This window comes from Lygodium microphyllum, chromosome 11 (genome assembly GCF_053477565.2).
Source record: "Lygodium microphyllum isolate KBCC chromosome 11, Lygodium_microphyllum_v1.1.10, whole genome shotgun sequence".
NCBI classification, from domain to species: domain Eukaryota; kingdom Viridiplantae; phylum Streptophyta; class Polypodiopsida; order Schizaeales; family Lygodiaceae; genus Lygodium; species Lygodium microphyllum.
Genome location: NC_141145.1, coordinates 136,605,291 through 136,622,440, shown reverse-complemented (window position 1 = coordinate 136,622,440; position 17,150 = coordinate 136,605,291). Strand labels below are relative to the sequence as shown.

General features: G+C 38.5%; 1 protein-coding gene across 1 annotated transcript in view; it reads right to left on the bottom strand.

Moving 5' to 3' along the window:
* The window catches only part of LOC148029428 (putative serine protease EDA2), a 133,855-nt gene that overhangs the window by 38,519 nt on the left and 78,186 nt on the right, over positions 1 to 17,150 (bottom strand). Inside the window, exon 10 of the mRNA XM_087688707.1 lies at positions 11,308 to 11,402. Coding sequence (XP_087544833.1) covers positions 11,308 to 11,402 — 95 coding nt within the window. The remainder of the gene's footprint in view (positions 1 to 11,307; positions 11,403 to 17,150) is intronic.

Below are 17,150 nucleotides of genomic sequence, written 5' to 3'. Positions count from 1 at the left end.
CTTCCCAAGGTGAACTGCTAGGCCGGATGTAACCCTGATCTAACAGTTGCTTGAGTTGTTCCTTCAACTCAATTGCTTCTGATATAGACATTCTATATGGTCTCTTCGCAATTGGCGCAGCTCCTATTACTGGCTTGATCTCATGATCTACTTCTCTTTGAAGTGGGAATTTTGTTAACTCTTCAGAAACTACGTCCCCGTATTCCTTTAGCCAAGTGACCAAATCACTTTACTTCTTTATCAATATTCATAGTCAAGACAATCGTTGATTAAAAAAAAGTTTTATTCCATTCATATCAGCATAGCCCTTTCGTGGTACAATTATTTCTTGGGCCGATGGAACAAGTTGATACATTAATTCGAAGAGAATAAGATATTATTGCATTCAGCTACAGGAACTGAGTAGTAGTACGGATTGGGGTCATCGATTTTCAGGAATCGATAGTTCATTGGAAGATTAGGGTATCTTTTCCTTTGATATCCATTCTTCACATGACGTCCCAAAACCTTGATTCGGTCGGCAGGGATTCTTTGAATCACTTCTCCGTACACATACTTATTCTGGTTAACCCTTCGACCCCCAACCTGTAGGGTCGCGTTCGCGTGAGCCTCAACAAAGACGAACAGCTTCACGATCTTCAAATCCTCCATCCACTTGATTCTCTTCAAGTTAATTTGAAGGTACGCAGGTTGATGGGCAGCTATGTAATAGATCCCTGAAACACCCATCCATCTCTGTTCCATGTATACAGGCGATGGATTGTAAATGCGGTCTAGGATGTTCATCATCTCAACCCTCTGTCGATAATCCGTGGAATGCATCGCAGTCATAAACATGACTCGAAACACTAAAAACCTGTTCCATGCTTCATAATTCTGCAAGACAGCATTGAAAGTAAGGAAATGTTTGGGACAATAACATTTGCTTTACTTCTTCTTATTAAAATTTCTCTAAAAAAAAGTCCTTTGTTGGTTCGCTCTGATACCAACTGTAACGTGTCCACAAGAATCATCCCGGATACGTCTTAGCAGTCCATCGGAAAGGATGTCTAGAAAGCTCCACCCGGCACTCCCATGGAATGTTACGGGACTTGCGATCTAGGTCTTTCCGCGTCTGCCACGTAGCGGAAGTATCCTGGCCGTTCCCACTTAGGATCGGCCTGAATTTGGATTTTCCTGTTTGGTCATTAGCTAGCAGCAACTAGCGTCAGACCCGAGCAAACTACTTTACGCAGAAACGCCAGGTCAGAAGCGGATTCACGCTGCACTTGGTTCAAGGAGAATGGGAACGAGAGGGATGCAAAACTCAACCTCTCTGCCATAAGGCATAGTCCCATTCTGTTCCCCTAAAACAGCGCAAATTGGGTAAAACATAATTCTAGGTCATTGCTTTCGATGAACCTCCCGCTGCTCTTCGAGATTTTTGAGAAAAGTTCCCGGCTAACCGGGACCACCCATCCGTAGGACGGACCCATTGTCCATCCTCCGCACTTTCCTCGGTTTGTTTTAGTTATGTAATTATCTAACACATTAATTTGACATATAACAATCAGCTTCTTTAATTAACCCTGTTAAGCACTGGTTCCTTCACGTAATCTTATCACGTGACATAGAAAAACAATATCAAACAACTTCTTTATTATCATTTCATCATTTTATCTTTGAAATACAAGGAGTTCCGCCCGTAGGCTTGTCCATAATCCGCCCGAAGGCTATCCAGTAATCCGCCAGGGATCACTATTCCAAGTTCTGCCCGTAGACTAGTATGCGGGCCTCGAGATCCAATCTCGAGTCACGTTAGCCTCTTGTGCAGGACCCGGAAGGCGAGGGATTTACAGCCAGAGCCCCCCTGGCACCCAAGCGTCCTCCTGCTCCAAGTAGAGCTCAACGGAAAGACCTCTCGCGGCGGGTTCGGTCCACGTTCCCGGCGCGGTCAACAACCCCCTTGGTTAGGGTCAAGCAGGCAGTCGGGGGTAACTGAAGCTGCCTCTCCCTTCAGGCCTTCAACCTGAAGCATTTAGATATCTTTTCATCCTTTAGTTCCTTGAGCAAACAATGCAAACAGTGATTTCTAAACTGTTACAAGCACAATCAACTCCAGTGGTAGTTTAATTTGGCCAACTGTTAAGGAGGGGATCCTTCTCTCCGAATGCACCCAGCATTCGATCTGGGATCAATTGCGACTTGGCAAGATCCCCAAGGGTTTGTTTGTTCACCCTTTTGTCCTTGGGTTAGGGTCATACCCTGCTAACCCAACTTAACCAGTACCTTAGGTTTTATTAATAGTAAATCCTGGCGACCATGTCGCTCTAATTTATTGATTGATCATTTGCTTCCAAGCAAATACCTAACTTCCCTTTACTTGGCAATTTTTCCCCAAGAAAGGTGATGTGGCAGGATGATTACTCATCCTCTTGCAAGTTAAACTTGTGCAAGAACCTGCCAACCTCATTCCAAGGAATGGCAAAACTTTCTTGTGATCAAACCACAAGGCTATGCGACGTTGCAACTTGTTGCACAAGTGTCGCCTCCATTCCAAGAGATCATTTCACCCATTGAATGGTGTTTTTTTGTCAAATAATTATGATTAGACTCGAAGTAGGGTTTAGGGTGTCTTCTTACTCACCCCAATCCTAATTGCACTAGACCGACAACGTTCGGTCCTAGGGATTCCAACTCAATCCAAGTTCTAGCACTAGGTCGAATGATCCTTAGGGTAGAAACCCTAGATCATTATTTGTGTGCGCGTCCCATTGGCTCAACTTTCCGGGAAGGTGGGTAGGACCTTTGGGTTTGAGGACTTCGACTTGGCGCCCAAGTACGATACTTGGCTACATCTCTAACGTGCCAAGCCCTAGCTAGTACTTGAGGTTTTTATTGAATCGGCTAGTTATGCCTATACGAAACCCTAACAGTCATGATACCACAAATGACTTGGGTAAATTGACCTACTTGTCTTATGACAAGGACAATTCTTTCCTAGAGACGTTAACTTGATCTAAAGGAGAAAACTAGTTGCAACATGTCACAATTCACGTAAGCACGCGATTCATTGCTTCTATGTACCACTAAATTCCCAATAACCCTAACTTTTCTTGTTAAAATCAAATCGCATGATAAATTCCAGAATAAGTTCTATTGAGCCTACTAGGTCTTACGTTCAAGGATCATGCGCGCAATTCTTTTTCTAAGCTTTTAAGATTTCATGCTTTTAATGAACCATGCAGCCTTTCCCTAAATACACTCTTGATGAATGAAATTCTTGCGTGTGATGAATGTGCAACATGCAATCCTTTCCTAACTACAATATAGTTAAATGAAATTCATGCCAATTGAAGCTAGAGTTAACCTATTTCATGCAAGCTCAAAGAATCATTTCCATGCTTTGCTATTTCCTACGGGTGTTAACGACTTTCCCTAATGAATCATTACAATGAAGATTTGCCTAAAAATGGGACATGCGTTTAATTTTTCCATGTCTAGTCAAAGGTGCACTTAATAATTTCGACCTTATAATGATAGGCAATAGGTTTCTAGGCTTATCACTTTAAAATGCATGACAGGGCAACATACTATCAAGGACGTTAAATGGATAGACAATTTCTTTATACGAAAAATACCAATGATCAATTTCATGTCATGAACTAATTCTAATAACTGCTCAAATAGTCGATTTAATTCGAGTTGCATTTAACTTGACTAGGTGATTTTGAGCAAGCATAGGGGCTTCCTAATCCATGAAGTTATCGTGACTAATGCAATATTTTTGCGTGGAATCAAAATTAGTAAAAACCTGGACTTGTGGGCTCGGGTAGATATCCACATGAATATTAGGAGAAGAACCTCTCGTAGGTGCAACTTGCGACTTCTTGGGGGCCATCGTGGGCGTAGTTATGGAATTTCGAGTTGCCTTTGCCCTTACGATGAATTTGCTCGCCTTGGTATGCAGCCTTGAGATCTTGCCCTTCTCCCTCGTATGCAAGAGATACCTTCATAGAACTGCGGATCGTTTAGTAGGCCGGGCTTGTGAGACTTGGGCTTGAGGGATTTGGAGCTTTGTGAGGGGGTTTGCGGAAAGCCTCTTACGAATGGTGCTTGCGGGAATGGAGGATTTATGAGCTTCTTTAGAAAAAAAACCCCGAGTGGCTAGGAATGGACTTATGGATGGCTTGTGGGAATGGGGTCTAAGGAAGCCCCCTTAGAAGCTTCCTAAAAGAAGCTAGGAAGCTTCTAGGAGCTTCTGACTACGGACAGCAGCCACGTGAAAGAGGGAGAGGGTAATAAGGAAACGACGTGGAAGATTAGGATGATGTTTATGGCAGCTCAGCTGTCAGCGCTGTAGGCGGCGGCGTCCCTTAGTCCGGCAGCGATTGGCTTCCACGACAGCGGCGTCTCTAGCACGACATCTTCCGAGTCTCTCTACTCCACGCAACACGACAGCACGACGTCGTCTTCCCAATCCCCTCTCCTTCGCGGCAGCCTCCTCACGGCCCCTCCGCGGCCTCTCAGCTTTTCCCACAACCCCCCTTCTCACCCCTTAGAGGGGGGTATTTATAGGAAGGGGGGTAAGGTCTCCCTCCCCCACGTGGTGCCTGCATGGATCCTCTTCCTCCACCTCTCCTATTTCCCAACATAGCCCCCATCCTCTTCCCTCAGCCACGCTTCGGCTGGGGGAAAGAGGAAAAAAAAATTGAAATAAATCTAATATTATCCTCTTAACCTCCCCCCCCAAGAGGAGGTTCATACGAGGATATGCAGGTTTCTTTAAACCATTAGTCGTCGTATCTGCCACTATCGTATACAATCGCACCGTCCGTTAACATAATGCTAGCATTATCATTTGCCCGAGACTTCACACGGCCTCGTAACATTTTCAACGGGAATATTACATATTCTCTCCTTCTCTTGAGATGTTTCCTAGATCAATGGCTGCATGGGACATCTCAAGTAGGCAGATCTACACTAAAAGGGAAAGGCGAGGCTTGTGAGAATCTTCTTTTGCTCCTTAAGCATGGACTTTCCTTAAGCCTACACCTACATCATCATAATAAACCTGCACCTGCATCTGAAATGTCACCCTCCAATAACTTTTTTCTTGTCAAGAAGGCAAAATACTTATGAGGAGAGGTTGTTGAAAACATCATAGATACTGGAAAGAACTCTTGAAGAAGAAGAAGAAGAAGAAGAAGAAAAGTTTGCTCCCTAAAGCCTCTTCAAAGCCTTCAATAATGGTGCTCCACTTGTTCACAATGAAGAATAGAGAAAGATTCAAGCATAAAGTGTCTGTGAAACTTCATGATCTAGAGGCTAGAAGTAGATCTCTACTAAAAACTCCATGAAATATTGAAGAGAAGCTTGAGAATAAAAGAAGAAGCCCATGAAAGCTTGAAGAGAAGCTTGAGAATAAAAGAAGAAACCATACTATTTGAAAAAAAAAAACCATGCCTTAAGTCTTCACTAAAGCCTGCAACCCTCCTTTACCAAGTACCTCCAAAAATTACATGAAATTTTGATGTCGACCTACTATTTTTTCCATCCATCGTCATATCTATCCCTTCCCATCTTCAATGCTATTTGTCTTCTTCTTGGAAATGTCCACTGGTCAATCCAATGCTGCCTCCCATGTTTGTGCATGTGTACATAAAGTTCTTGGATTTGTGTGGCTGAAAAGGATAACTGAATTGAATGTTGGCCAACTAGATCAAGAACCTATGGCTCTGATACCAATTGTCAAGGAGAGGACTAGGAGAGACAAAGAGGAGAGAGAACACTATATAGAAGAGAGAGAAAAAGAGAAGCAGAAGAGAGAGACAGAGAGTGACGAGGAGAGAGAAATACTAGAAGAAGAGAGAGAAATACAGAAAAGGAAGAGAGATGGCTGGAAGCCAAAAAAGGAAGAGAGATGACTCGAAGCCAGAAAAGGAAGAGAGATGGCTGGAAGCCATCAAAGGACAAGAGAAGCTAGAGAGAGATGAAGGACAAAGATGTATTATTGTGTAAAAAAATGATTCCATGTATAGTCCTTTGCCCTTTTATATGCCCCTATTTTATTTCTTTACACTCAAGGGGTGCAACCAATCAACCCAAGGGAACTTTTCCCAACTTCACTAATCTGCAGCCCATTTAGGGAACCTATCATGCTATTTTATCCCTCGCACAAGTATCACGAGTGGAGTTATTGAAGATTTGAAGACATTAGCTAAAGAGCATCAAAATAGGGTACTCGTTGATTAGATTAAATAGATTACAAGTGGATTACATGTTCTTTTAGCATGTAAGAAACAAGATACAAGTATTTACATGTGAAATAGGACACTTGGGAATTTATTAGGGATGATTTGCATCCACTACTAGGTATTGAAAACTATTCTAGGTCTTACACAAGCTTCTTATAGGTTATTATAGTGAAACAGGGCACTAGGAGTCGCTTTGGAGATAATACCCACTCATTTAGAAGTATTTTAGGTTATTAGAGAGCTTAAATATGGCTATTATAGGTCATTGTAGGTTACCTACTCAATACCTAGAGGTCTTATCCAAGGCACTATAGGGTTTAGAGACCTTATTTTGGATCTACATGTACTTGGAAGACCAAAACAATGAATCTACAGGGTCCTAGATAGTTTTATATAGTAGTAAAAGAATATTCCTAGAATATATTAATTTGATTCTAACATGTATTTAATAGCTCATCTTGAAAATCTATTTGCTAGCTTCACTTTGAATCAAAAGATAGCTCATTTATATATTGTGGTCAAAAGTTACAACCATTTTTGTGACATGAGGTCTATTTGGACTACACTTTGGTAGCATATAGTAATGGTATGGAATAGGGGAAAAAACAAAGAAAATAAGGATGTCCAGTATGAAATCAAATAATATTTGATGCAATGATTGACACACATCATGAGGATGAGAAATCATAAGAATATGGGCATACACTACTTTAAATGCCATACTTTGTAACTATGAGACTAGGCATTCTATTAGACAAATGGAGCTAGTTTCCAAGTCACATCATGTGGTTGAGCAAATGGTTCTGTCCAATGCTCAACCCAAGGAAGACATGGAGTAAATGGCCCATTCCACAAAGGATACCCTAGAGAAATTTACTACTTCCACTAAAGAATCTTTGGACAAGCTCAATGCTCGAATATCTTAGCTTGTGGTAGCACAGTTTGGTAAACAAGGAAAGTAGGGATAAGCAACCATTTTAGCCTTATAATCCTAATCCACAACCTAGATTCATTAGAAAGAGAGATATATCACACACTATCTATGAGATAGAGGAGACATATTTTAGGATTGATGAGCCAATCTTGAGTATTCATGTGTCTAACCCTCCAAGGGCAAGAAGTCACTAGTGGCAAAGTAGAGGTATAGGGAGTGTATTGTTCTAGGAGTCATTGCCTTTAAGAGTTGCAAGCTCATAGATAACGAGATGGCCATGCATGTATATGACCAAGAGATATTGTCTATACTCCATATGATCAAGAAGTGGCACCAGTACTTGTATGGCAATTGATTCAAAGTCGAGAGTGATCAAGGGTCCTTAAATACTTCCTCACTCAATCAAATCTCACTCCTAGGTAGCATAGGTGGGTGGCTATTCTACAAAATTATGATTTTGATGTCACATACAAGGTTCAAGAATAACATAGTGGCTGATTCTCTTTCTAGGATGTGAGATGTAAAGTTTCAGCCATGATTGAGCTTCATAGTGATTAAATTGAAGGAGAATTGAAGAGATATAGGAAGTTTACCTTTTGGATGAAGTGCCCAACAATACATTTCAAAAATTATAACAAGTATTAATGGATAAAAACACACATTTTCATCTTAAGAATGGCCTAATTTAGTTTAATAGCAAGATTTTCATTCCCTCTTCTTCTCAATTTAAGCTAAAAAATATGCATTCTTTGCTTATAGCTAGACACTAAGATGTATTCAAGATCTATGATAAGATCTCCAAGAGTTTTCACCAAAAGAGATTGTGAAAAAATGTGAAGAATTATGTTATAAAGTGCATTCCATGTTAATAAAATAAGGATAGTATTAATAAGCCAGGTGGTTTGTTGCAATAGCCATTGCCCATTCTTGAAGGAAAGTGAACACATATAGCCATTGACTTTATTATTTGCTTATCTATGACTAAAAAAGGGATGGAATAGTATCTATGTGGTGGCCAATAGACTCATCAAGATATCCCATTTTAATCCCAGGAGGACCCGATTCACTATATCACAAGTGGCTAGTCAATTCATGGAGCATATCTTTAAATTACATAGATTACTACAAGTCATTGTGCATGATAGAGACTCTAAGTTTGTGAGTAACTTTTGGCAAGCAGTATTCAACTCCGTTGGTACTAATTCGGCTCCCTCTATAGCCTATCATCCACAAACCGATGGGGCTAGATAGAAAGGGTTGATAAGTGATTAGAGACCTACCTTCGACATTTCTATTATGATGTGAAGCATGCATGGGGCTCCTAGTTACATAGGTAAGTTTGCTTACAATAATTCTACCCATGCTAATATTGGAGTTCCTCCCTTTGAGGCCTTGTACTGCAATAAAGTGCCCCTTCCCACAATTCTTTTCATTGAGAAGATAAAACCTCATGGGAAAGAGGAGTTAGAGAGGATGTTGACTCTTCTTCAACATTACAAAGTGAATCTTTAAAAAGCCCAAGAGTAGGTGAAGATGTATGCTAATTAGAGGAGGTGTCCTATGGAGTTCAAGTAGGAGATTTGTTTTTGCTAAAAGTACCTAAGTCTCACTACTCTACCTTGAAGGATGGTTCTAGCAATAAGCTTGCTTATAGATTTTATGGAGCATATAGGATTCTAAAGTGCATACAAGACTTGGCATACAGACTAGAACTACCATTTTCCAATAAGATTCACACTGTGTTTCATATGAAGCCAATTATCTCAAACCATTTTATGGCATCTACATTGATACAATAGATGAGCTACCTCCCATTGACAAAGAAGGTCTCATACAATATATCCATGAGGAAATCATAAGATTGCATGACAAGAAACTTTATTCCACGTCCATCATTGAGTACTTGATTAAATGGAGAGGATTACCACTAGAATAAGCTTGTTGGATTCTTGATTCTATTCTGGATAAGTTTCCCTATCTTTAGGATGTTTTAGTGGCCAAATCCACGTAGCTCTAGTTGGGCCAGTTTGGTTGCAGATAGCGCACAATAGTCTATTTTGGAATAGATCTTATTATTTCCTATTTTCAACAAAGTGCCATTTACATAACGCCAAAGTACTATTTGAGAGCTTCGTATTGATTTGTGGTACGCCTCAATTGGACTACTTTATGAGGAGTTAAGGAAATTTTTATTTATCAAGGTCTATTCTTACAATAAGTTATCTACTAACTATAGGGTTCTGTTCTTGAAGATTTAAAGGCTCTCACACTTGAAGACATCCAAATGCTATCCATTGCAAAGTCTCCTATATGTATATTCATCTTAGTCAAATATTTGATTTTTCTCATTCATTTTCTATCATTTGTAGAGTTGTAAAATAGAGTAGTACTCTATTATGCCCACACTCTTAGCCATTGTAATAACTTCTTGGTTTTGTTTTTGTGAGAAAAAAACTTTGGAAAGGAATGGATTGTAGGAAGCTGGTTGAGAAGAGACATTATCATAGTGTGATTTACTAAATAACACCATGTCACATCAACATAGGTACATAAGGTGTAGAGACTTGTAATTTTTCATCAATACAAACTATGGTCTCTTCATCTTATCTGCTCTCTCATAGCTCTCATGGATTCTCTCACCTCTCTCCTATCTTTCTAGCATTTATCTCTTCCCCGCATTCATTCTCTCTCCTATTTTCTCTCTCTTCTACACTCTTTTCTCTCACCGCTAAGTCCTCTTCTTAACACTATCCCAATCATCAAAAGCTAAATTTGATTGTGCCGAATGATCATGAGTATGTTTTCCATGAAGGACAAACTCAGAAAAGCAATGTAGTTTTAGCCACTCTACCCACTATGCAAAAGAGAGGAGGAAAAAATTCATTATCTATTTTGAAATGTAGAGAAGTTAAAGGGGCATACCTTGCTACTAAAAGCTAAATGTGCAAAGAGGATTTTGATGGCTTTTATTTTCTGTGGTAATTTCAACTTGAACCTTGTCTCGTTTGATCGTAATAGTCTTTTTGAAAGAAGCTCCTACAGGTAGATTCATTTAAAGAGAAATGGAGTACCTTGAAGAAGAATATTTTGGTTGTCTTGGGAGGTATAAATAGCAAGAGTGGCCATTGAGGTTGTATTTAGGAAGCTTTGAAACATTAGCATTTCCCTTGGCTTTTTACATGATCATTATTGTAGAATGATTTTCAATGGGTAATCTAAATTTATCTTTTTGATATATTGTTGCATTATAGAAAATTTGATTAAACAAAGTTTGTTGGATTTCATGAATAATGTAAACATAGTTTGAAATTATTAGCAAAAAATATTCTTATCAAAGTGCACTATAAAAATGACACTCTTAGAGACCTATATTGCACATTTATTAAAGATTACTATAATGTTGACTCTATTAGAAGGAATACATGGCAAATACAAATTTGAAGCTAGAAAAAATAAAAAATATTTGTGTTGATTGTAGGTAATGGGTTCATAATTTTCTAGTAGCATCTATATATTTGGTTAGTTTGCCTTTGTCATGTGAATGGATGCGGCAGTCACCTTTTATAAGTGTACCTTGTCATGTAAGTTGGATAGATACACAAATTTTATGACCTCTAGATCCATAGAGAATGGATAAGTAACATTCTCTCATAGGAGGGGGTGGTTGAATTCTAAGGCAAAATAATATACATATTCAAACCCTCCAATAAAAACTATCTACATTATGGTGCCAAAATGACACTTCAAATTCATATGATAGGTTTAAGATAAGGGATTGATCACACATGATATCAATAGTTTATTAATATTGGTTGCCTTAAGTATGCATGTGAGCTCTCTAATATGTTAAGAAAATATCCGTGTGAGTAGATTTCAAGCAATTCTAATATCTAGTTGGAGTGAGAGAAAACAATTGAATCTTAAAGCAAGGCTTGTGGTACAAATTAACCCATAGGGAAAAAACCCTTCTAAACCTTAACATCATGGGGTGATTTTTATATGTAACTCATAAATGACTAAATATGAAGTGGTCACATTTGAATGCAAGGTCAATCAAGGAAAAGTTGTTCTATATTGTCCAATGTTTCATACATAATAAAACCTAAAGTTAGAAAACATTAAGTAATGCATGTTTACCTGCAATTTTTGTTGCACCGTAGTATAAGTTGGTTAAGTTTGTAGTTGGAAGTGTTCCAAATCCAAATACATTTACACATGTATCTCTATAATATCTGTCAGACACACACATCCCCAAATACTTTGTTACACACTAATTATCGAAACCTTCTATGCATATGCACATACACATTTGGATTCTCTCTCTCTCTCTCTCTCTCTCTCTCTCTCTCTCTCTCTCTCTCTCTCTCTCTCTCTCTCTCTCTCTCTCTCTCTCTCTCTCTCTCTCTCTCTCTCTCTCTCTCTCTCTCTCTCTCTCTCTCTCTCTCTCTCTCTCTCTCTCTCTCTCTCTCTCTCTCTCTCTCTCTGTGTGTGTGTGTGTGTGTGTGTGTGTGTGTGTGTGTGTGTGTGTGTGTGTGTGTGTGTGTGTGTGTGTGTGTGTGTGTGTGTGTGTGTGTGTGTGTGTATAAGTTGGTTAAGTTTGTAGTTGGAAGTGTTCCAAATCCAAATACATTTACACATGTATCTCTATAATATCTGTCAGACACACACATCCCCAAATACTTTGTTACACACTAATTATCGAAACCTTCTATGCATATGCACATACACATTTGGATTCTCTCTCTCTCTCTCTCTCTCTCTCTCTCTCTCTCTCTCTCTCTCTCTCTCTCTCTCTCTCTCTCTCTCTCTCTCTCTCTCTCTCTCTCTCTCTCTCTCTCTCTCTCTCTCTCTCTGTGTGTGTGTGTGTGTGTGTGTGTGTGTGTGTGTGTGTGTGTGTGTGTGTGTGTGTGTGTGTGTGTGTGTGTGTGTGTGTGTGTGTGTGTGTGTGTGTGTGTGTGTGTGTGTGTGTGTGTGTGTGTGTGTGTGTGTGTGTGTGTGTGTGTGTGTGTGTGTGTGTGTGTGTGTGTGTGTGTGTGTGTGTGTGTGTGTGTGTGTGTGTGTGTGTGTGTGTGTGTGTGTGTGTGTGTGTGTGTGTGTGTGTGTGTGTGTGTGTGTGTGTGTGTGTGTGTGTGTGTGTGTGTGTGTGTGTGTGTGTGTGTGTGTGTGTGTGTGTGTGTGTGTGTGTGTGTGTGTGTGTGTGTGTGTGTGTGTGTGTGTGTGTGTGTGTGTGTGTGTGTGTGTGTGTGTGTGTGTGTGGATATATATATATATATATATAGCATGCACACATTTTACTACTCCACCATAGTCTAACTACTTCTATGCCACATTTTTAACCTTAAACTCACACCTTCACATATACACTCAACCTTTACTTGCACATTTATTGCATAGATACGCATTATCCTTATTAGATATTAGGCTAAGATTCATGCAATGCAAGCTATCCCTTGAATTTGATTTCCCCCTCCCTCCCATGTTCCTAAATGTTAAGCAAATGCTTGGATAGTTGAGGTCAATAAATAGCACCCCCCTTGTTTGGATGCATCGAAAGATCACATCCAATGATGGTGAGGCCCTCCTTTTCAGCACAATAGTGCTTTGCTATGCATGTTGAATGGATTTTCTATGACTAAAAATTGTGTGTCTCTATTGGTAATGGAAATAAATCTTTGAATGAGAATACACTGGCTTGTACCTCCCAAGAGTTAGTCTTGTCTTATTTTTTAACTATAGTGGATCACTTCACTATCACATATGCAACCTTGTCACATATTGCTCTTGCACGACTATTTCATTACAAATGAGTTTTAATAATTGCTTTTGATGCCAAGTTCTCAACCTAAATACATATGGAATTTGTAGACATGTGACCCAACATCTACTCTACACCAATATCAACAATCCATTGCAACACACAACCTTAAACATAAGATCATATAGTTTTGTTCCCAATTCAATAGCCAATACGAGCTCTAATGAGTACATCAATATATCTTCTTCTACATTAGCCACCTCAGCCTTAACGATTTTTTATTGTGATTATGCATAGACCATGCTTATATCAAGTGAATATTGGTCATACTTGGCATAGGAATAGAGGAAGCTTGCCCTCTAATCTACATCTCCTATCTATAGATGGTGTTATCTTTGGTAAATTAGTCAAAAAATTCATAGTTTTTTATCTTTCAGTAAGGTTGGCTCTATTGAGATCTATTTTCCTCAATCTATTGTAGCTAGTTAAATGGTGATGTTATTACTCTTGTGTTTACACTACAAGCCACTTTCACAATAAAAGAAAAACTTGTATGCATTACAAGGCATGATCACTATTTGCTTATATATAAGGTGGAGCCCCATTAGAGTACCCATCATCCTTAACCTAGTCTTCAACACTAATCTGTTGATATGGGAAAGGGGTACCTCTCTCATGAATCACTTTGACTTTCCAAGTAGCCATATAAGATGGCATAGCATATGCATCGCAGACCCTCATACAAGGTATACCAAATCAATGGCATCTTAAGACATACCTTTATTAAGATGATGCATTGATTATTTATTGTAGCTTGTGGTAACTAGGATGAAGCCCCACTAATATATATACAAGCTGATAGAATACAATCCATATTAGTTCATTGAACAATTCGATATAATTATACTATTACATCAAACCAGTGCTTGCATTGGCATACTTTTACTTACTGCACTGGATAGTATAGCCCAAATATACTTTAAAAATGTAATAAAACCAATTTTATACCCTTAGCTTAGGGAATTAGCTTACTTGAGGCTGGATTATAAAAGGTAAGAGGATACCAATGTAAGGATCTTTTGGCACATGTGTAAATCTATTCGTGGTCAAGAAGAGGTCCATTTTGGAGGCTTTTTAGTTGGTTAATGGAGTTTAGAAAAAGCCTAAGTAGGGTTACTTTTTGTTAATCCAAGGTTTCTCTCTCTTGTCTTAGCTTGCTTCAAGCTTCCATGGCTGATTTCTTGGCTTGATCATCTTCTCATGGCATGATCTCCTTCTTCAGAGTGCACAACATTATTCCTCTCATTCCAAGGAGCAAGTTGAGCACCATTTTGATCGGCATTTGGAGCAAATGATTCACGTGGTAGAGTAAGATACAACAACTCAAAATGTACCAAAATTTATGAGCTAGAGTTTGACACTCTTCTCTAGCTTCAATGTCCCATCTGATGGATCAAGCAGGGCTTCAAGCACTTCTTAATGAGTCTCCTTCAAGCTGATACCATTTTTCCATGGATAGAGATCATGTATGGTAGATTCTTTCTCTCTTATACTAAAATCTCAAGACAATAGTAACATTTTATGAATTTCTTCAAGATTTTATGGTTCTTCAATTCTTTTGAGCTCCAAAAGCCTTTTATTCAATCTTCATATAGTGAGTCATTTCTCGCTCTTGAATCTTCTTTCAAACCCTAGCTATAGAGTTTATGGATAACAAGTAATATTTTGCTTGAATCCTAAAATTTTCATGGGGCTTCTACTCAATATCTTCTTGAATACTATTCTTAATCTTCATCATGCATTAAGGATACAAGATTGAAGAATTTGGCAAGATTTGGTATACTTTTGTCTTTTCAATTTGGAAAAACAGGGTAGCCACAAATTTCTTCAAATATTTGATTCTGTTTACATTCATGTCATGGGAATTATGAATTATTTTACTTTAGGGATGTAATACTAAGGCCACACCATAAAGAATTGGTCAACATTGAAGCAATCTATCAAGATTCATGGCATTTTCCTCTTCTTGAATGTATGAACAACCAAGAATGTCTGCTCATTGGGAAATCATTGGTGCTAAAACAAGGTAAAACAAGGTTGTGAGCATTAATAATTTCAGGAATTTACAAGTTTACAAGACATATCTAAATGGTTGAATGATATTTGCAGGGTACACATGATATTTTTCATTAGCCACAAGTGTATGATGAAGACCCATGGTCATATTTGGAAAAATAGGGCCTAAACAAGGCAACTAAGGGTGTACACAAGTTGCTATCTCATTCTAGATAGTCACAAAGAAATTGTTGTAGAAATAGATATCATGATTCTAAGAAAGGTTTCTTATGCTTCATTCAAAGAGCATGTGGCAACTATTAACAACTCTAGGACTATTAAAAAAGTGGTACCTCTTGTCAACGACTACCACCCTTCACATGTCAGCGACGGTTCACCTCGACCATCTGCAAATCTCGCCAATTTTTTCTAATCCTACCCCCCTTTTTTTTTTCAAGTGTCGACCCCCCTACACCTTCTTAGGTGTAGGTGGCGCTCTATACAAGAAAGGCAAGGATGAAGTACTACAAAGATGTATTGTAGGAGATGAGAATGGAGTAGTACTGAAAGCATGAAACCACAAGCCTTGTGGAGGACACTTTGTAGGAGAAACAATAGCTAGAAAGGCCTTGCTTGCATGACCCTCCACAAGGATGCCTATGACTACTGCAAAGGTTGTGATGCTTGTCAATGGATGGGAAAGCCTACCAAATCTAGTGCTACGCCACTACAACCCATCCTTCCCCTAAGGTATTTCAAGAAGTGGAGAATTGACTTCATGGGGCTAATCGATCCGCCAACTAGAAGGAAGTAGAACTGATACATTTTGGTCTGTATGGACTACGTGATAACGAAGTGCTGTTGACCCCCTAACTGATTCACACTTGGTATTTCAATCAATTTTCCTTATCCACACATAATAAAATTCATTTAGAGCAAATAATAGAAAGGATTAGAGGAGTAGAACTCAAGATATCAAATGTTTATTGATAGGTAGTCCTTTCTTATTATACATATTCCAATGGCTAGAACAAGACGAAGGAGCAAGTTCTTGATAATATAAATGAGGATTTTCCAGATCATCATGCAGAGATTAACTCATCATGAGGGCAAAAACCAAACTAAAAAATTTTATACACAATAACAACAAAAATGATGAATCATATTGGCTAAGAGATCATCATGATATGGAACCTATGGCTGAAGCAAATGTATCTCATGATTCAAATGAGTATCAACAACTCTCACAAAGGAGTGGCAGCATGAATGAAGGTATCATTAAATTGATTCATATGATAGATGACAAGTTTGGTCAAATGATTACCCATTTTGAGAAGTTTGGGCAGCACAATCATATGTTGGATACAAAGTTTGATCAAGTGATTGTCATTCTCAAAAACTTGGGCAATAAATGGCAAGGTAATCAACCTTCTAATGACAATGGTGTACCACTTCTAAATGATAATGTGAATTCTAAAGCAACTAATTAGTTTATATACTCAACTTATGAGCATGGTGGCCCTTCAAGAGTCAAAGAAATAGTTCACCCCCTTCCAATTCATGGAATACGGGAAGACCCAATTTTAACTCTTTAAAGAATCATGGACAATAAGAGAACTTTTAGCGTATTGATAGAGATGATGACATACATAGTGTTTACGATGCATTTGCAAACCAAGTGTTTCTTTGTGGTAAGAAATGCACAACATTAATGTCACACCACAAAATGAAAACCATGTATCCTTTCTAGGTCTTAATTTTAATGAGCTATGGGAGTAAATATGTGTTTACTATACCCTTTGGTTAACAATGGGAGAAATTTTTCTTTTTAAGAAACTAATTTCTACATGCAAATGCTATCCTTGCAAGTTATCCTTTCTAGGTCTCAATTTTAATGAGCTATGAGAGTAAATATGTGACTACTATACCCTTTTTTATTAATAATGGGAGAAAATACTCTTTTGGAATATATAATTTCTAATTGCATATGCTAAAAATACTCTTTTGAAGTCTATAATTTCTAATTGCAAATGCTTGTCTTTCACCTATATACTTACTTCCATGTCTCATTGATAGCATTGTTGCATGTGGATGGCTTAGATATTTCCATATGCATCCATTAATTTATCCAAAGTAATCCATCTTCCACTATCTATAAGCTCTTTCTAGT